Source organism: Psittacula echo (assembly GCF_963264785.1).
Source record: "Psittacula echo genome assembly, chromosome: 6".
NCBI classification, from domain to species: domain Eukaryota; kingdom Metazoa; phylum Chordata; class Aves; order Psittaciformes; family Psittacidae; genus Psittacula; species Psittacula echo.
Window position 1 is genome coordinate 58763273 of NC_137743.1, and position 19250 is coordinate 58782522.

The 19250-nt window shown below is 39.6% G+C and overlaps 1 protein-coding gene across 1 annotated transcript in view; it reads left to right on the forward strand.

The window, feature by feature from the left end:
• The window catches only part of DLG5 (discs large MAGUK scaffold protein 5), a gene marked incomplete at both ends in the record, with an annotated part of 125640 nt that overhangs the window by 57098 nt on the left and 49292 nt on the right, over positions 1-19250 (forward strand). Inside the window, 4 exons of the mRNA XM_080621857.1 lie at positions 4458-4623; positions 10138-10281; positions 13276-13459; positions 16944-17203. Coding sequence (XP_080477983.1) covers positions 4458-4623; positions 10138-10281; positions 13276-13459; positions 16944-17203 — 754 coding nt within the window. The remainder of the gene's footprint in view (positions 1-4457; positions 4624-10137; positions 10282-13275; positions 13460-16943; positions 17204-19250) is intronic.

A 19250-nucleotide genomic window follows, 5' to 3' on the forward strand; every position in this document is an offset into this window, starting at 1 on the left:
GGTGGATGGATGATGGTAGAGCGGTAGATGTGGTTTTTGTTAATTTCAGTAAGGCATTTGATACTGTCTCCCACAGCGTCCTCATAGATAAGCTAAGGAAGTGTGGGCTTGATGATCAGGTAGTGAGGTGATCAAGAACTGGTTGAAAGGAAGAAGGCAGAGAGTTGTGGTCAATGGGGCAGAATCTAGCTGGAGGTCTGTGACTAGTGGAGTCCCTCGGGGGTCGGTGCTGGGACCAGTGCTGTTTAATATTTTCATCAACGACCTGGATGAGGGAACTGAATGTACCCTCAGCAAGTTCGCTGATGACACTAAACTGGGAGGAGTGGCTGACACACCAGAAGGCTGTGTTGCCATTCAGCGAGACCTGGACAGGCTGGAAAGTTGGGCGGGGAGAAACTTGATGAAATTCAACAAGGGCAAGTGTAGAGTCTTGCATCTGGGGAGGAACAACCCCGTGTACCAGTACAGGTTGGGGGTTGACCTGCTGGAAAGTAGTGAAGGGGAAAGGCACCTGGGGGTCCTGGTGGATAGGAGGATGACCATGAGCCAGCGATGTGCCCTTGTGGCCAAGAAGGCCAATGGCATCCTGGGGTGTATTAGAAGGGGGGTGGTCAGTAGGTCGAGAGAGGTCCTCCTTTCCCTCTACTCTGCCCTGGTGAGACCGCATCTGGAATATTGTGTCCAGTTCTGGGCCCCTCAGTTCAAGAAGGACAGGGAATTGCTTGAAAGAGTCCAGCGCAGAGCCACAAAGATGATTAAGGGAGTGGAACATCTCCCTTATGAGGAGAGGCTGAGGGAGCTGGGTCTCTTTAGCTTGGAGAAGAGGAGACTGAGGGGTGACCTCATCAATGTTTACAAATATGTAAAGGGTGAGTGCCAGGATGATAGAGCTAGGCTCTTCTCAGTGATGTCCAGTGATAGGACAAGGGGTAATGGGTGTAAACTGGAGCATAAGAGGTTCCATGTGAACATCAGGAAAAACTTCTTTACTGTGAGAGTGACAGAGCACTGGAACAGGTTGCCCGGGGGGGTTGTGGAGTCTCCTACGTTGGCGATATTCAAGGCCCGGCTGGACAAGTTCCTGTGTGATGTACTCTAGGTTACCCTGCTCTTGCAGGAGGATTGGACTAGATGATCTTTTGAGGTCGCTTCCAACCCAACCCTCGGGATTCTGTGATTCTGTGATTCTTCCTCTTGTGCCTGTCACATCCTATTTTAACTGTTTTGCTCACAAACAGCCCTAGGATGACATACAAGCCTTTGAACATCTCTGTAAGGATGAGAAGGAGACCTTTTCAGTGTTATCCATGTTCTGATTTATCAGTTCAAATGAGAAGATGTGCAGGCTACCACTGAAGTTACCCAAGACCATGCAGCCTGTCAGTACCTCAGTTAGGTTTGTCTGCCTTTATCTTTTTTTTTTTTTTTTTTTTTTTTTTGTATGAAATTCCCCACTCACTGAAGTAAAGCCAGTTGTATCTTGGCTGCATCCAAAGAAGTGTGGCCAGCAGATCATGGGAGGTGATTTTGCCCCTTTCCTTTGCTCTGGTGAGACTTCACCTGCAGTACTGGCCTGAGTCCACCTGATACCTGAGGACTGGAGTCCTCAGTACAGGAAAGATAATGGACCTGTTGGAGAGGGCCACAGAAATGAGCAGGGCGTTGCAGCACCTTTCCTATAAGGAAAGGCTGAGGGAGTTGGGGTTGTTCAGCCTGGAGAAGAGAATACTCCGGGGAGATTTTATTGCAGCCTTTCAGTTCTTACAAGGGGCTTGTAAGAAAGATGGGGAGAACCATTTTAGCAGAGCCTGTTGCAATAGGGTGCAGGGTAATGGTTTTAAACTAAAAGGGAAGATTCAGGCTGGATGTGAGGAAAAAGTTCTTTACAATGATGATGGTAAAATACTGGAACAGGTTGCCCAGAGAGGTGGTAGGTGCTTCATCTCTGGCGACATTAAAGCCCAGGTTCTGAGCAACCTAACCTAGTTGAAGATGTCCCTGCTCACTGCAGGGGGATTGAACTAGATGACCTTTGAAGATCCCTTCCAACCCAAACTATGATTTTATGATTGTGTGATTCTATTCCAAATTGATGTGTATTGACTTCTTTTATCTGTCTATTTAGGGAATTTTTCCTATTTATTCGTTCCTGTATCATGAGCCTGGGATAGTATATTTCATTATTACTGGATTTTGTATAATCTTGCCTTAAAAATTATGTAGAATGGTTCTTATATTGGAAAAAGAAAAGATAACTGCATTTTGAAAGTGTGAGATCTTTAGTTCTTATGGATGAAGTGGCTCCATCTGGATGGAGGAATAAAACAAAGTAGTAGGAGAAAGCCCAAATGCAGCCTTCATTGAGAATTATTTTGAGAGATGTGAGCTTGTGTCTTTCTAGAGAATGCATTCTCTTCCTGCAATTTTTTATTTCTTCAGTTAGCTATTAGTGCCTTAACATACATTATTATGCAATAGTTAGGTTAAAAGAACAGTCTGTGCTCATAAAGTCTCATTACAGAATTACTGTAACAACTGAAATGAATAAGAACTGGGATCCTATTGTTCTAGATGCTGTATGTATGAACTTGAAGTTATTTTGGTGTGGGAACTTTAAAGCACAGGTAGTTCTACTTAAAAGTTGGAGGAAGTTTTTGCATTTTGCAATACCTTCCTGAACTGGGTTTAAAGATAAAAAGCCAGTTCTTGCAGCTCATTTGTATTTGATCAGGTGAAATAACTTTGTGTCGTGGTTTAAGCCCAGGCCGTAAATTAGAACCACGCCATCTACTTCCCCCCCCACCTTTCTTCCGTCCGCTCCTGGAGGGACGGGGAGGAGAAGCGAAAGAATGCAACTCCCACGGGTTGAGATAAGAACAGTCCAGTAACTAAGGTATAACACAAATCACTACTGCTACCACCAATAATAATAATGATAAACGAAATAACAAGGAAGAGAATACAACCGCTCACCAACCGGTACCTCACCCCCACCCCGCAGTGATCCAGCCCTTCCGGGTAGCTCCCAGTTACATCCCCCGGCATGACGTGCTGTGGTATGGAATACCTCTTTGGCTAGTTTGGGTCAGGTGTCCTGTCTCTGCTTCCTCCCGGCTTCTCCTCCTCCCTGGCAGAGGATGAGACTCACAAAGTCCTTGGTCAGTCTAAACATCGGTGTTATCAGCTCTGTTCCCAGGCCGAAAGTCAAAAACACAGTGCTGCACCAGCTACTAAGAAGGAGAAAAACTGACTGCTACTGCTGAACCCAGGACACTTTGTTTGAAATTCTTTCTCTGAGAAGACTGTGATCAGAGAACATTATTTTACTATTGTATCTTTTGTTTCTTTGTATAGAAAAAGGCATAATACAGCTGCATCCAAACAAGTTAATACATACGTCAGCAACTTGTTTCAATTGTATAATTATACAGACTGTTTGAAGAATAAAATAGTAGTCTCCTGTATACATTTAGGCCTTTAACTTTCACATCTGTGACCTGTATCTTCGAGTTTGCTCTCATGGTCTAGTGTGAGGCATCCCTACCAATGGCAGGGGGTTGGAACTAGATGATTTTAAGGTCCTTTCCAACCCTAACTATTCTATGATTCTGTGTGTCTGGGGTTAAAATAAGCAGAACTAAAATGACAGTTGGATTAATTGTCTACATGTTGTGGAACAACATACCAGACTCTCATCTCTCAGGTGGAATAAGACCTCTTTGTATTGGTATAGCTGTATGAGAAGACAGTGGGCATCACCGTTCATCTCTGATACTAAGAAAGGTGAGAACTAAAAGATCCCACAAAATTCTTTAATGTATGACTGCCACTTAGAGCAAATTTGATACGTAGTCCAGTTGCAGTGATTGTAACGTGCTTGTTTTAGCCAGTGTTGTTAAACGTGAAGCCCATTTCTCATGATTTGTTGACAAGTCAAATCTTTAACTTCACATGCTGGACAAATTGAATTGCAACATGTGAAAGCACAGAATTGCATTAAAAATAAATGTTAGCAGTAGCACATAGCGGAATAGAGCCTCTGTGTTGTTGCAGTTTCTCTGCAGTTGCAGGGGTAGGTTGATGTCTGTGAAATTCACTGGGTTTTTTTTAGAAATAGGACATGATTCTTTATTGGAAATAACTTTGTACCTATGGCTTCTGTCACTATGATAGTTTCTGAGGTCTTTACAGTTGTGACTGCAAACTGGCCTTGCCTTGCCTTTTAAGCAACTTACAAGTTTTTGAGTAAGCAAGTAACCTACTCATGCAAGCTTAACTTGCAACACAGATGGGGTCTTTCTGCTAGCGTGTGGTCTGACTGGATTTATTTTTGTATCAACTCACTGATGACGTTTCATTTTTGAACAGGATTTTTTAAATCAGCATTAACTTCTTTAGTGAAGTTGTATTCTTTTGAGGAGTTGCTGACTGCCAGTTATTTGTCTCTTCGTCAGGTACAACTGGTAAAGCATCATCTCCACCACCTGTAATAGACACGAGACAGATGAGTGAGAAGCTGGAGACGATATTGTATCAGCTCCGTCAGGTAACTCGAGAGAGGGATGAGCTGCGCAAGCGACTTGCACTTTCATCTCCTGGATCAACTTTTGATGACTGCAGGTAAAAATAAAGGAAATGTAACACCTTAATTTAGTCCTTAGTAGTATTTTCAAGTGTCCTGTCTCCTGCTTGCCTGTAAAGCAGCAAGGATATTGCAATTCATGTATGTTGCTTGTTAACTAGCATCCTGGTGATGTGTGTGTAATTCAGTCCTCAGTAGTATTTAGTCCTCAGTTTTTCAAGTGTCCTGTCTCCTGCTTGCCTGTAAAGCAGCGAGGATATTGCAATTCATGTATGTTGCTTGTTAACTAGCATCCTGGTGGTGTGTGTGTACGTAGGTGACCACATCCAGGTTTAAGAGCTGCCTGTTGAATGCCTGTTCCCACTTTCTACAGAATTTTACTGTGAGAATGGAGTCAGGCTTATCTCTGTGTTGACAGAAGAAAGTAAAAAGTTGTTTAGATTTCCTAGGCTGTGTTGTGGGAAGAGAAAGATGACAGTGGCTGAAGCATGTGCTGGTTTCAAAGCAAAGAAAAGAAAGGGAAATAGCTCTGAATACTTGGCTGGAGGACAGAAATTAGGAGAGGGGAAAAAAAAAATCAGCTATGTCTGTGCCTCTGCAAAGAGAGAGGTTTGGACTTCCATTGAGGGAAATACATGATTTCTAGGCGATAAGCTGTCTGTTATACATGTACTGGAGGACTGTGTAGCATTAACATTCTGCGAGTAAAGAAATACCCTCCACTGAGAAGTTATGGGTAATGGCAAATTAAAATAACGTGTTCAAAGTCAGTTAATGGCCAGCATCCTTATGTAACTCATTCTAATTTGGGGGTTAATAGGTTACGAGGAAGATAGTACTCAGGGAGAGTATGGGTTAACTGTAGGTAAGGGTTTTATTGGCTAGTAAGCAGAATTGGTTTATTTTAGAGGGTTAAAGATCTGGTGGTGTTTATAAATGTGACTTTGGGCACACTGAGGAGGTACTTTTTTTGCCTGCAGTAAGCACATGTAAAAAGAAATTTTTTGAACCTTGGGAAAAAATTGTCACTGAATCTGAAATAAAAGCAAAGCACAGATTTTCTGGGAGGTGTTCCCATGATGCAAAATTTCTCCGAACTTCAATGTTTTATTGTTGTGTCTTACTTCATCAGGTCTATCTGTTGTGTGGTCAGGTGGTTAATTAAACCTTTTGTCCCTATGAGATAAAGTCAAGATTTGAGCCATTGAACTGGAATTAAGAGAATCTGGGCATTTTACTCACTTCTGAGATACTCATCTTAATGCCCCTTTCCTCTCCACCATGAGTTCTGAAGGCTACTTTTAAGAGCATTGTGTTCTTATCTGAGGGTCTCCAAGTGTTGTGGGGACAGGAGAGGAAAAGGTTGCCAAATGTCAGCGTCTTTTGCATAGCTTCCAGTTACTTATACAGAGGGATTTCTTACTTGAAGTCACTAGAGCTTAGGCATTGAGGATTTTATAGCTTACAGTAATCTTCTGCATAATCCAGGCTGCTATTAATAAAAGTTCTGATGAGTGTCCTCTAGACTGCCCTAGTTTTTTCTCTTTAATAGTCAAATCAATCTTCTGCTGCCAGTGAAGGATTTGTATGTTGTGGAAAATGTATTTACAGTTTAAAGAAAAACTCCTCAAAATAAACACTGTATTTGGGCAGTGCTTGCACAATATGTGTTAGATGGCGGATGCTGTCTTCCAAACAAATATTTGAAGAGTGGGAAATAAATGAAGATTATTAGTTGATGGTTTTTTCCTTCAGTGTAAAAGCAACTACTACTCTCCCATCCACATACACATCTATGGTTTTTGAAAGCTTGTTGGTGGGGTTTTTTTGTTTGTTTTGAGTTTGCTTTGCATTCTTTCCTCATATAAAGTCTTCAACCTTCCAGGAGTCAAAGCCCAGATATTGCAAACTATTATGCTGAACTATTAGCGGAAAGATCACTGGTATTTAGGTGGTGACATTTACTACCCAAAAACGGCTTTTGCTTTCCTGGCTTTGTATGTGTTGTGGTTTAAACCGTGTCGTCAAGTTAGCCATGCAGTCCACTCCCTCCGCTGCCCTTTCTCCCCCGCCTCCCAGGGGGACAGGGAGGAGAATGGAAAGAATGCAACTCCCATGGGTTGAGATAAGAACAGTCCAGTAACTAAAGTATAACACAAACCACTGCTGCTACCATCAATAATAATAATGATAAAGGAAACAACAAGGGAGGAGAATACAACACCTCATGACCTGTCGACTGATACCTCGCCCCCACCCGGCAGTGAGCTAGCCCTTCTGGGTAACTCCCAGTTAACTCCTGGGCATGACGTGCTGTGGTATGGAATACCTCTTTGGCTAGTTTGGGTCAGGTGTCCTGTCCCTGCTTCCTCCTGGCTTCCTTTCCTCCCTGGCAGAGCATGAGACTTACAAAGTCCTTGGTCAGGCTAAACATTTGAGCAGTAACTAAAAACATTGGTGTTATCAGCGCTGTTCCCAGGCTGAAAGTCAAAACCACAGCACTGCACCAGCTACTAAGAAGGAGAAAAAAATGACTGCTACTGCTGAACCCAGAACAGTATGCTGCTTTAACCATGGCCATACCAAACACAGGTGGTGTAGAGGCAAATCTTGACATGCATATCATGATGGTGTGCTTCAAAACATTTGCAGCTCACAACACATTCGTTGGCTGGGCTCTGCTGGCTGTGAAGACTAGCAGTTGCAAAACCAATCTTTGTTTTCCAAAAGCAAGTGTTGACTAAGTCTAGAGCAGTGGTAGAGGAGCCACAGCAGTGGATTGTGATGTGCTGAATCAAATGAACATGTGTCATCCTGAGGGACAGGAGTAAGATTGTTCATGCTGTGCTTGTGTCGCTTACAATGACTATGTGTACATGTGGCGATGTAAGCATATTTGAGCAAATCATTTAGTGTGCTCCAGGTGCATTTTATAGACCTAAATATCCTTACTACTTATGTAGTAGTAGAAGAGAACTGCAATACAAATGAAATCCCTGAAAGTTGCCTGTGAGAAGAGACTGTTTTATGTGTAGTCTGTAATTGTTGCTGGTGGTGCAGTTGCAATAGTACATGATAACATGTTTCAAGTTGTTGAATAGGCATTGCCCACAAAGTTGGATCTTCCGCTGACATTAGTTTTTACGTCCGCATCAGATACATGTAAATGTCAGTCTCACTGTGGCCTTGATTTATGCTCAAGGTAATTGCACTGGAATGTAAAGGATTTTTAAAATTGGTATACGAATATCAGAAATGCTGTTGGACCTTTGACATTACCATTTTAAATTTGTTAACATTTGAATCACTGCTTCCAAAATAAACATAAAACTGGTTTTCTTACTTAAACAAAACTCAGCCACTGCGTGCATTTGAATGGACTTTTTTGTTGCAACGGTTTTGATATTTATTTTCGATCAGTATTTCTCCTGTATATATCCCTGTTTTTCTTGCTGAGACATAAAGCATTGGAACCAGTGCTGTGAAATATATAGCCTTGGCTATCCAGATGGTTTTTATTTCATGTTGATGAACTAGAATGCAGAGTTGTTGTTCCTTCCTCATTGAATAGGTAGCTTAATTTCTGTGGTTACCTACGGGGTATGCATATGTTTATGGGATTATTTTTTTTTAAAGTGCTAGTACTACTTCAGCAATATATGTGACTGATGTTAGACTTGTAGAACAAATTCTCACCATAGCTTTGAGACTGACCTTATAGTTGTCCTTTAGTATAAATTCATACACTGAATATTTTGCATGAATACAAATTTATGATTACAGGCTCAGTATGAACATGTGTTAATGGGTCTCGTAAATGTAACACTTCAACTGAGAATTAAACTGTGCTTCAAGCTAATGTTGTCATTTTAATGACTGTGGTGGCTAGATGGTGTCTACTTTCAATAATTTCATCCTAAAGTCTAATTAAATCAATACTTGGGGGTTTAGAGTTTCTGTTAAGGATGTGAACATTTCAAATTGAGTTTTACTTAATCTAACTAAGGTTGTATTTTAAAAGAGTAACACTGGTGATAATATGTCTGTAACACAGTATTAATAATGTGCTACTTTCAGCACCCTAAAGCAGTGAATTAAAAAAACCTTAAAAGACATCCCTGCAGGTGTGACTTGAATATTTGTTTACAACATAGGAATCTGGCTTTTGATTGTTGAAAAGTCTCTTGGTCAAGGAAAGTTTTTTCTGGTTGTATTTTCCCCAGGAGTACTTCTCTGAAGAAAGGAGAAAAATAGCAATTACAATTGAAGGCCTTACCACTCAGCAGCCCACATGTAATTGGATTGCTAAAAAACACCTTCATATCCTTCACACACTGCCTAAAAGTCTCTGAATCAGAAGTGACTGGCATTTCTTTTTCTTTTTTATTTTTTTTAACAACCCTCACCAGTGCAGTTGTGTGAAACCATTTTCATTTTGATTCGCTTGCCAGCTGCATTTCAGTTCCAGCATCTGTGTTGCTGTTTTTGAAGCAAGAATTCTAATTGATTTTTCGGGCTGTGCTTACAGTGAAGCTGTTTGGGAGAGGATGAGGTGCGAGAGAGAAGGGGTGATCTGTGCAGTACCTTAGCAAATCTGATATGAGAATAAACAGAGTTAAATGAAAAAGTTGTTTTTCTTTGGGTTTGGTTGTGTATGTTGTGCTTTTTTTCATTGCCTGTGGACTTAAGAGACACCTAGGAGATGACGCAGGGACAGCTGTCAGAAGCTTCATTTTGAAACTACAGGGTTCAATGGCGCAAAGATTGTGTGACTGTGTAGGAGAGGAACAGTTCGATTTAGAGTCTTAGAAGCTTAGTGCTTCAAAATAAGAAGGCATAATCCTGCAAATTGTTTCCTGCATGATCTGTGGGGTTTTTTTTCTAATAAATACATGAAGGTATCGTGTGCAAGGACCACACTTAATATATATAATCTCTGTTGCTCAATTATTAGACAAGGTAGATTATTTTACAAAATTTCTCCTCTCCCAATCATCACGATATACTAAAAAAAAAAAAAACCAGTCAAAAATTTTCATTTGAATAATTTTGTTTTTCACTTTGTTCATCTTACTGAAAATTCCTTACTGGAGTTTATATTTCATTAGTAATTATTTGAAGAAAATTTGAGATTGACTTGTTTTTGTATCAAGTGACAGTTCTGCTCTGTGGTAACCCTCCTGCTCAGAAGAGAGGTACATGCATGCTCATTACTATTTTTTGCAGTTTTGGAGATAGACAGAATTGTCTCATTATTAGATGATACGTTTCAGTATAAAGCTAACATAATACAAGTTAGCTTCATGCATATTCACACCGTTAGCTTCAGTTTTTATATTGAAACGTATCATCTAGTAAGATAATTCTGTTAAAGCAATTTTTGTGGTTGCATCTTAATGTGGTTTCATCTTAATGTGAAACAGTATTTAAATTAAAACATAATCTAAGTATCAACAGTTGTGTGATACTATTTTTTATTGGATATTAATTTCCTAGACTTCCCATTCTCTTTAGGAACTGATGTTTGACTTTATGCTCTTTTTCCATGTTAGGCCTAGTCCAAAACCAAATCATGATTATGAAAGGCTGAAGATACAATGCATGAAGGCCATGTCAGACCTACAGTCTCTGCAGAATCAACACACCAAGACACTTAAGAGGTGTGAAGAAGCAGCAAAAGAGGCAGATTTTTATCAGTAAGTATGAGTAAAGCTGTACAAGGTAAGAATTTGCCAGTCTGTGCTAGGTCATAAAGTATTAGAGCATGGTAATCAAATATGTTTTTTTAGATTTTTCCACTTTAATTGCAAGATTAATGTTTGCTCGAGTCAGATAAAATATTTCTGGGCTATTTGAAATGATAAAGTATGAATTGCTTGTTTTACTTTTAGGAATTTGAGATAAGAAATCCCTGATGTCTTGATGGGATCAACAAGGAAAGCTTAATTACTGTCTTGCAATTGCAGTCCAATAGTTTTACTGTCAGGCTGGAGAGCAGAATATAATGCAAGAGAATGTAATGTCTTACTCTTTAATTTGTTGTGATAGCTCTCATGCTGATTTGTGTAAATTTTAACACAGCTTTAGACCAATAGTAAGTGTTTATGAAAATGCAATAAAATAGGGAGGAAATGGTGAATATTTCTAGAACGTATTTCTGTTTAAAAATTGGTTGTTGATGCAAGTAGGAACATGTTTCTCCTTAAAGTAAGACAGCTCTGAAATTTAAATGCAGGTGAATTTTTAGTATGAAGTTTATTTCACTTAAATCTACACTATAAAGTATGACTAGTATTTAATGACAGCATATGTTTTCTTGGGGGGGCTGCTAGCTCTTACATAGTGCTTATGCCCACAACTCTTCAAGCCTGCCAAGATAGGTACTGTTTCCTTATGGTCTTCTTCCAAAACCTGAAAATAGCATTAAAGGTTGTTGACAGGTGCATATGTAGCAAATTCTGTAGCATCTTTACAAAGAGCCTTATGCCTAGTTTCATTTGAGGATTTTCAAGTACTTCAATTTGCCAGTGAATTCTGTGCAAAGCATTAATGTTCTGTTCCTTGTAGATGGATTGTTTTGAGAGCAGAATTCCTATAACTATCCAGTGCACATGAAGCACTTGTATTCTTCATACAAAAAAGTGTTTTTCTCACCTTTTTTAGATATACTGTAGTCCCTGAAACTGTACTGTTTTACACTCTGACTGTATCAGTACTTCCATGATAGTGTAAAAGGATTTACCCTCTCATATCAGGACAAAAGCTCTAGTTTTAAAAGATAGAGCGATTGATTGAAATACTCAAGTATACCAAGAATATAGGCATATTCCTCAGAGACCAACAATTTAGGCTTCTGCAAAATGATGCATAGATGCAAGATTTTGCATTTGCACTGTTCTGCAGACTAAGATTATCTGGTCAGAAGACGGTATAGCAAATTTTAATTGATTCGGAGGTACTTAGTCTAAGAACTTACTTACTTGGATTGGAATAATTCAGTTTTCTACTTTAAACTTCAGGGATGCTGAAACTCACTGTTGCAGTTTAGGTGCCTGAAACATGACAACACATATTGAAATCCATGCATGCAGTTGCTGTTTCTCTTATTAATAATTCTTGAGGTAAAGAAAGGAATTGAGAAGAATATGCTATTCAGATATTTTTTTCTCCTGCAATAATACTTAAAACCCCAAGTTTTTAGTTTTCTTTTTAAAAAAATTACCATTCCAAAGAATTTTATAATTTCCAACAAAATCTGAATAAGAGCAGATTAATAACCTACGTGTAAAAACTATGTGCTTTTACAAGTAACCTTTTTTTTTAATGCTTTGGGTAGCACTGTGAAGGAAATGGTATTTCAGTTCATAAGAAAGGAATAAAAAGTATCTTAAAATGTAAACTGGTTCTATCCCTGGGGATGGACTCTTCGTCAGGGACTGTAGTGACAGGACAAGGGGTAACGGGTTCAAACTTAAGCAGGGGAAGTTTAGACTGGATATAAGGAAGAAATTCTTTACTGTGAGGGTGGTGAGGCACTGGAATGGGTTGCCCAGGGAGGTTGTGATGCTCCATCCTTGGCAGTGTTCAAGGCCAGGTTGGATGAGGCCTTGGGTGGCATGGTTTAGTGTGGGGTGTGCCTGCCCATGGCAGGGGGGTTGGAACTAGATGGTCTTAAGGTCCTTTCCAACCCTAACTATTCTATGATTGTATGATTCTATTAATTGCTGTCTTGTTATGTGATGGGTTTTTTGGTGGGTTTTTTAGGGGGGGGAAAGATGGAGTTTTGTTTGTAGGGGTTTTTTGTTGATTTTTTTTTCTGTTTTGATTTGGGTTTTTGTTTGTTTTGTATGAACTTTAACCGTTTTACCAGCAGGTCTGAGAGTCCATTTTGAATAATTCTGTTTCAATAACAAAAGTACTTGTCAGTATCCAAATGCTACTCTTTGTTTGATCTGCAGTAGAAAATACATTCAGTTGATTTTTCTACGCTTTTTCAGCAGGGGTCTGGTCTAATTTTGGACTGCTACCTTGATCTTTAATCTGAATGATAGCTTTCTTATGTGGCTGTCAATTGTTTAATTTTTAAGTGAGAGTGTATTTCTTCCAGTAACTGTGGCTTGCATAATGAAGTTAAGAGTGCCTTTGATAGCTTTTTACCTGCCTGGATGTAGTTGAAACATACATAGTGTGTTTTTGTTGCTTGTGGGGTTTTTTGTTTGTGTTTTTTTTTTTTCTCTTAAAAAAACCAGTAGCATACAAGGAGATTTTTGTAGTTTTCATCTGTAATTTGGCTAGTTGCTGCTCAGCCAAGGAGCCCAAGAGAAAATGGAGGTGATTAATGGGGTAATTCCTATTATCTCCAGGATCATATTGCGCTTGCATTACACCATTTCTGTTTGTTTATCTGCTTGCTTTTGCAATGGCTATGAAATGGCATTGATGGGTAGCATAAATCCATCATCTCTTCTGATGCAGTGTAAGAGTACGGTGTACTTTCGTGTATTTTCATACTTGTGTTCCTGTTTGTTTCTGATATTTTTTTTCCCCTGGTCTTTGGTGTACTTAAATATGCAAAATTGAGTTAGTTTGACCTGCTTTCTAGGTGTGAAACCCATGCTTGAAATTACTTAGTCCAGGACTTTGTCCTTGCAAGTTGGCCCCTAAGACCATTCTTTTGTGTGCCGTGACAGCACATTGCACAGTCGGCTGCTGAGTGACCAGTCGCAGCTGAAGGAGGACATGGATACCTTGAAGAGGAAAAACACGCAGTTGGTACGAGAACATAATCATCTCCAGCAGTCGTGTGAGGAAATGAAGAGACTTCATGATGAGGATCAGAAGGAGATAATGGACTTGCGCAGCCAGCAGCAGCAGGTAGGCTACAGCTTGTAGTGTACATGCTAGAAGAGATCATGAACTGTTCCTTTGATAAATAACTCAGTAAAACCAAATGCACAGTGTTGCTGCCTTTTATGTATTACTGATTCTAAAACATCTGCCTTAAATTTTACAGTACTAGGGGAGAAAGTAAGATCTTGCATACTAATTGATTTTCTGTATCTAGTTGGGAAAGAAGACAAGAGATATAGCATATTAGATGGTATTAAGAAATTTTGATGCGGAGATGAAAAAACTCTGCATTGAGGGAGATTGTATGTGCATGATGGCTTTTTAAGTGGGTGGAGAGGCATCAAAAACCTAGCTTGAAGTTGCAAAGTGATTAAAAAGGTAACTATTTCCGTAGAGTGTTTTGTGGGACAGGACGAGCTTTAAACTTACATGCTATTGGTTTTGGTTTTTTGAAAAGAATCATCATAAAAAAAAAGAGTGACAGAGACTTGTTGTTTTTAAATCATTATTCTAGTGACATTGTAAAGGTTAGGGGAATGACTGAGCTAAGTTTGGTTATTTAGACTTGCAGACACTGTTCAGTTAGAACACAGCTACAGGTTGATGAATGTTTTTGAACTTGAAACAAGAAAAGACAAACTTTTCAGGACTGGAAGAGGTGGACATATCAGAACTGTATATAACAAGCTGTCTCCAGGCCAGCGTTGTCACATGTTCTGAAGAAAGATGATCAATAGTAAGGAGCAACTGGTCATATCATGGTTCACCTACTGAAAAGTCTGGTAATTTAGTTAGAATAGTCACAGCAATGTGGAATGGTTAAACAGAGTATCTTGGTTAACTGTGTAGGCTGATTTACAGGTCAAACTTGCAAGTCAAACATTAGGCTTCAGAAACAAAACCAACATGAACAAAAATAATTATTTGCTAGGGTAGGAAGGGCAAAGGTCATAGCAAGCTGGATATGCTGAATGACACTTTGGGAGGTGCTTGAGGGCAGTGCAAAGAGGAATGAAGATTTGTATTTCATTCTGATTCCTTCCTCTAGCACTTACCTTGGGAGTTCTGCTCTAAAATGATTTAGTGGCTTGGTTTAGAAGATGGCAGAAATGGTTTGCTGTGTAAACCTGGGCATTCATTCTTCTGTGCCTCAGTTTCTGGGTCTGTAAAGCAGGAATGTAAAACCTCGAAGAGAATTTTGTTATACTTTGAGGTTCCGGTCTGAAGTTTGAAACTATCTGGCAGCACAGAAGGAGGCTGAAGTATCATTGTCAGTATTTATTTAAAGAAATTCAGTCTGGTGTCCACATCATGTTTAAACTTTTAAAGAAAACTTGTACATATGCCCCTTGGTGAAAAAGTTGTCTAACTCAAGTTCTCAGCATGTCACAGTGAATCGTAGTGTCTTGAAGGGGCACCAGGAGTCTTCATCTTGTCTGTGTCATTTCTCATCTGTATTAGTCTAACTCTGTGTTGATCCCTGTGACGAGTTGTTTCGTTGTCAGGCTGTAGCAAAACACAACATCTTGGTAGCTTCAGAGAGCAAAAACTTTTCATCAGGTTATTCTTCGTGTGGGATTGTCATGGATTTGCTAGGTAGCAGCTGACCAGCCATTAGTTTCTGCTGCTTGTGTATGAAGTTTCTTGTTGTCATGGCTGTCTTCCTTGGTCCAGCTGGGACTGTTTACTTTTTCTCAGACTGCAATTTTGAATGGAACACCTTCATTATTACACTGCTTCCTGTTTATGGTGTTTGTGTCTTCCTCCATCAAACCTCTGTTAGCAAGTTTATGCTGATCCATCCAATTTCTAGTATATTCTTTTTTTTGTTTTGTTCGGGTTTTTTTTTAATTATTTCATGTGTTTTAAGCAAAAAAAACCCCAACACATTCCACTGCTTCAGGCAGCGAGAAGTGGCTTGTTTGTGTCTGGATTTTCAAATCTTGGTTCTCAAACCTGTTCTCAAATTGCTTTGGGAAATTGTCTTCAGGAAAACTGCTCTCTTGACCTGGTTTAAAACAACATCTGTTTACACTTTACATATGCTTACAGTTATCGCGTTTAGCCTATCTGAAATGGTTCAGTGAAGCATGCCAGCTAATCGTGGGTCCAACTCTGTGCAGGTTATGTTGCTGAGTCCACTGAGGATAGGGATGTATGCAGAAATTGCCATGCCCATGAGACTCTAGCCAAAGTGCAGCCTTGTTCCAGGGCAGTTTTATGAACAGTAACTCACCTGCTTTATGTGTCTTGGTTAGTTAAAGGAGACCACTGTTAGGTGGAAGTTCTCTCTCTCATACTGCCTGTGTAGAGAAGTGTTTTCCTGAAAGTGAGCAGGCCGTCTCTTTCAGTCTTTTTTTCCTTCTGGTCTGCAGGCATCCATGTTCTTTCATGTTCAGGAACTGGTTCTTACTCTGAGTATAAGACACAAAAGAAGATGAGGAGCCCATTTGTGCACAGGATAGTTGCTATGCGTTTGGTTTCAACATTGTATAGAGCTTATAGTTTCTGTCCTTTTCTCCCAAATTTTTTAATGCTGTTTATTTTCAGCTAGTTGGAGACATAACTTTGTAGGCTGATGTTAAGAGTATATAAATTCTTGTCACATCTTTACATAGAGCATTCCTGTTTCTTCCCAGCACTCTATCAAGGCCAAATTTTAATTTAAAAAACAGAAACAGGAAAAAATGAACATGGCATTAAAGATAAAGGGTGGGGGCAACAAAAGGTAAAGCCTCATTTCAGGTACTTTTTTTGCCTTTAAGGAGGAAGAAGGGAGAGATTTGTTGAAGGTCATTAGGGGCTTCTGTTGTTGTTGCTGGTCATTCATGATCAACGCTGCTATTTACAATAAGATTCTTATTTCAATGGAAAATAGTTTGAAACAGAGATTCAGGTCAAAATGTATTAATGATTAAATGGATTTTCCTCTTCCTGTTCATATTTTATGAATAGCTTTTGAGACACAAACCTCTGTGGGTAGTTCTCAGATGAAATATTGTATGAATATTAAAATATATGCCTGCGTGTTTAACATATTTAGTGTAGATTTTATTCTCCTGAAGTTTTAAATTATTTAATTCGTTCATGGAGGATACAGGCAACCTGTCATGAATGCCACCTCGTGGTCACGTCGTAAATTACCGCTATCGTTTTGGTCATCAAATAACAATCACCTTTTGCTGAAATGGCCAAGTACTTTGAAAACAACGTGGGTTTAATAGCTGCTGTTAGCAATTACCATTAGAGAGATATTTTAATAAACTTGTGGACCCTAAGTTGTGATAGAGCAGATTTTTTTTAATCCAGTTAATGTTAAGCAGATACAGTATGCTTATAGTAACGTAGTGCTTAGAAAAGGCTCAGTGTTTCTTCGGTCATTAAAAAGAATGATCATTAAAACGCGTTAATATATTTTTGCTCTGATATCGTTTCTTACATGTATTTTAAATCAAATTTATTGGACTGATTGAAACTGGAGTTAACACATTTCTTGCAATTTTTTTAGGTTATGAAGCAAAATGGATCCTCAGAGATATTAAATAAACTTTATGATACAGCAATGGACAAGCTAGAGGGTGTGAAGAAGGATTATGATGCCTTAAGGAAACGGTACAATGAGAAGATCGCAAGTCACAATACGGATCTGAGCCGTCTAGAACAGGCTGAGGAGGAGAACAGACGTCTTCAGAAACAGATTGACATGTTAATGAAGCAAAGGGACACAGCAATACATTTTCAGCAGCAATATTCGTCCTCTCTTAGAAGGTATAATCATTTTTTTTGAGGGATTCTGTGAAGGCAGTGTCAATTCTAATGTAGCGTTTTACTTTCTCCATGGTAGAATTACAAATACTTTTCTAACCTTTTTTCCTAAAAATTTTCTCTGGTGTGTATTATCGTGGTGCAATGAGTAAGTATGTGTTTCTATGTAAGATTTTTTTTGGAAGGATCTAGAATGTGTGATTGGAATGTTTATTTGGAAAAAAACAATGCTTTTCTTCTTGAGAAAAGGATCTTCCAGTTAGGGTTTGGAATTGTATAAGGAATTTTAACCGTTGTTTAGTTGATGTGAGAAAGGGATATTCTGCCTTTTAAGATATATTTATTCTTAGGTTTAGACACAGGAGTCAAATACAGCAAAAGTTGTGTTGAATGTCAGACTTAGTGTTCCGAACAAACACCTTAACAGGTGGTGACCACAACGACATATATCATAGAATCATAGAATAGTTAGGGTTGGAAAGGACCTTAAGATCATCTAGTTCCAACCCCCCTGCCATGGGCAGGGACACCTCACACTAAACCATGCCACCCAAGGCCTCATCTATCCTGGCCTTGAACACCACCAAGGATGGAGCATTCACAACCTCCCTGGGCAACCCATTCCAGTGCCTCACCACCCTCGCAGTAAAGAATTTCTTCCTTAGATCCAATCTAAACTTCCCCTGTTTAAGTTTGAACCCATTACCCCTTGTCCTGTCGCTACCGTCCCTGATGAATAGTCCCTCCCCAGCATCCCTGTAGGGCCCCCTTCAGATACTGGAAGACTGCTATGAGGTCTCCACGCAGCCTTCTCTTCTCCAGGCTGAACAGCCCCAACTTTCTCAGCCTGTCTTCATAGGGGAGGTGCTCCAGTCCCCTGATCATCCTCGTGGCCCTCCTCTGGACTTGTTCCAACAGTTCCATGTCCTTTTTATGTTGAGGACACCAGAACTGCACACAATACTCCAAGTGAGGTCTCACGAGAGCAGAGTAGAGGGGCAGGATCACCTCCTTCAACCTGCTGGTCATGCTGCTTTTGATGCAGCCCAGGATACAGTTGGCTTTCTGGGCTGCGAGCGCACACTGCCGGCTCATGCTCATTTTCTCATTGACGAACACCCCCAAGTCCTTCTCTGCAGGGCTGCTCTGAATCTCTTCTCTGCCCAACCTGCAGCCGTGCCTGGGATATATGTGTTTATTTAGCTATTAAAGACAAGTCAGTAAGAGAATACAATGTCTAAAAGGCAATTAACTTATGCTTGATAACATTTTCATTTCCTATCTTCTCATGATATTAGAATTGCAGACTGTGTGGGACTCCGAGACAGAGCTTTGGGCTGGCAGCAGAGTTCACTGGATGCAGATGTCTGGGAGTCTTGCTTCATTCGAAAGGCACTGCTTCTACAAGTAGCATAAGTGCCAAAACAAAAGAGCACAGAAACTGTGTCACACCACACTTAATCTCTCTCCTTGATACAAAGCCTACAGAGTTACCCATATGGAGTAGGAAGAATGCTAATGTACACAAGGAATCCAAAGAGCATCTGTGGGCATGTTGAGAATGTTTTTACTGATATAAGTTAAGGATAATACACAACTCCCACAGACTGAAGCCAAAAAATGTTTTTTTTTAAATACGTTCGTAGACTTGTAGTAATTAAAAAAGATGAGATTCAACATAGATAATAATGTACATACAAAAAGTATGTACCTAGTTGTGATACATCTAATTAAGTTATAGGAGAATATGAGTAATAAGAGAATAAGTTATGTAAGTTAAACTGCCATGGATTTCCTGGAGTAAGGGAAAGCCTAACATATACTACAAGAAACACTACAACCTTCTAATACGTGGAGAAGCTTAGCATATTTGTATATTGGATTGTGATTTAGGTCTTCTTGAGAGGAAGGTGTGCTTTAGTGAGTAGATGTAGGTTTTAAGAATTTCATGGAAGATATTCATGTTCCTGTGAATCCATGATCCAACTAAAATACAACTGAACGTAAGGAACTTTCGTGTTCTATTCATTTGGCTTTGGGTCTGGACTGT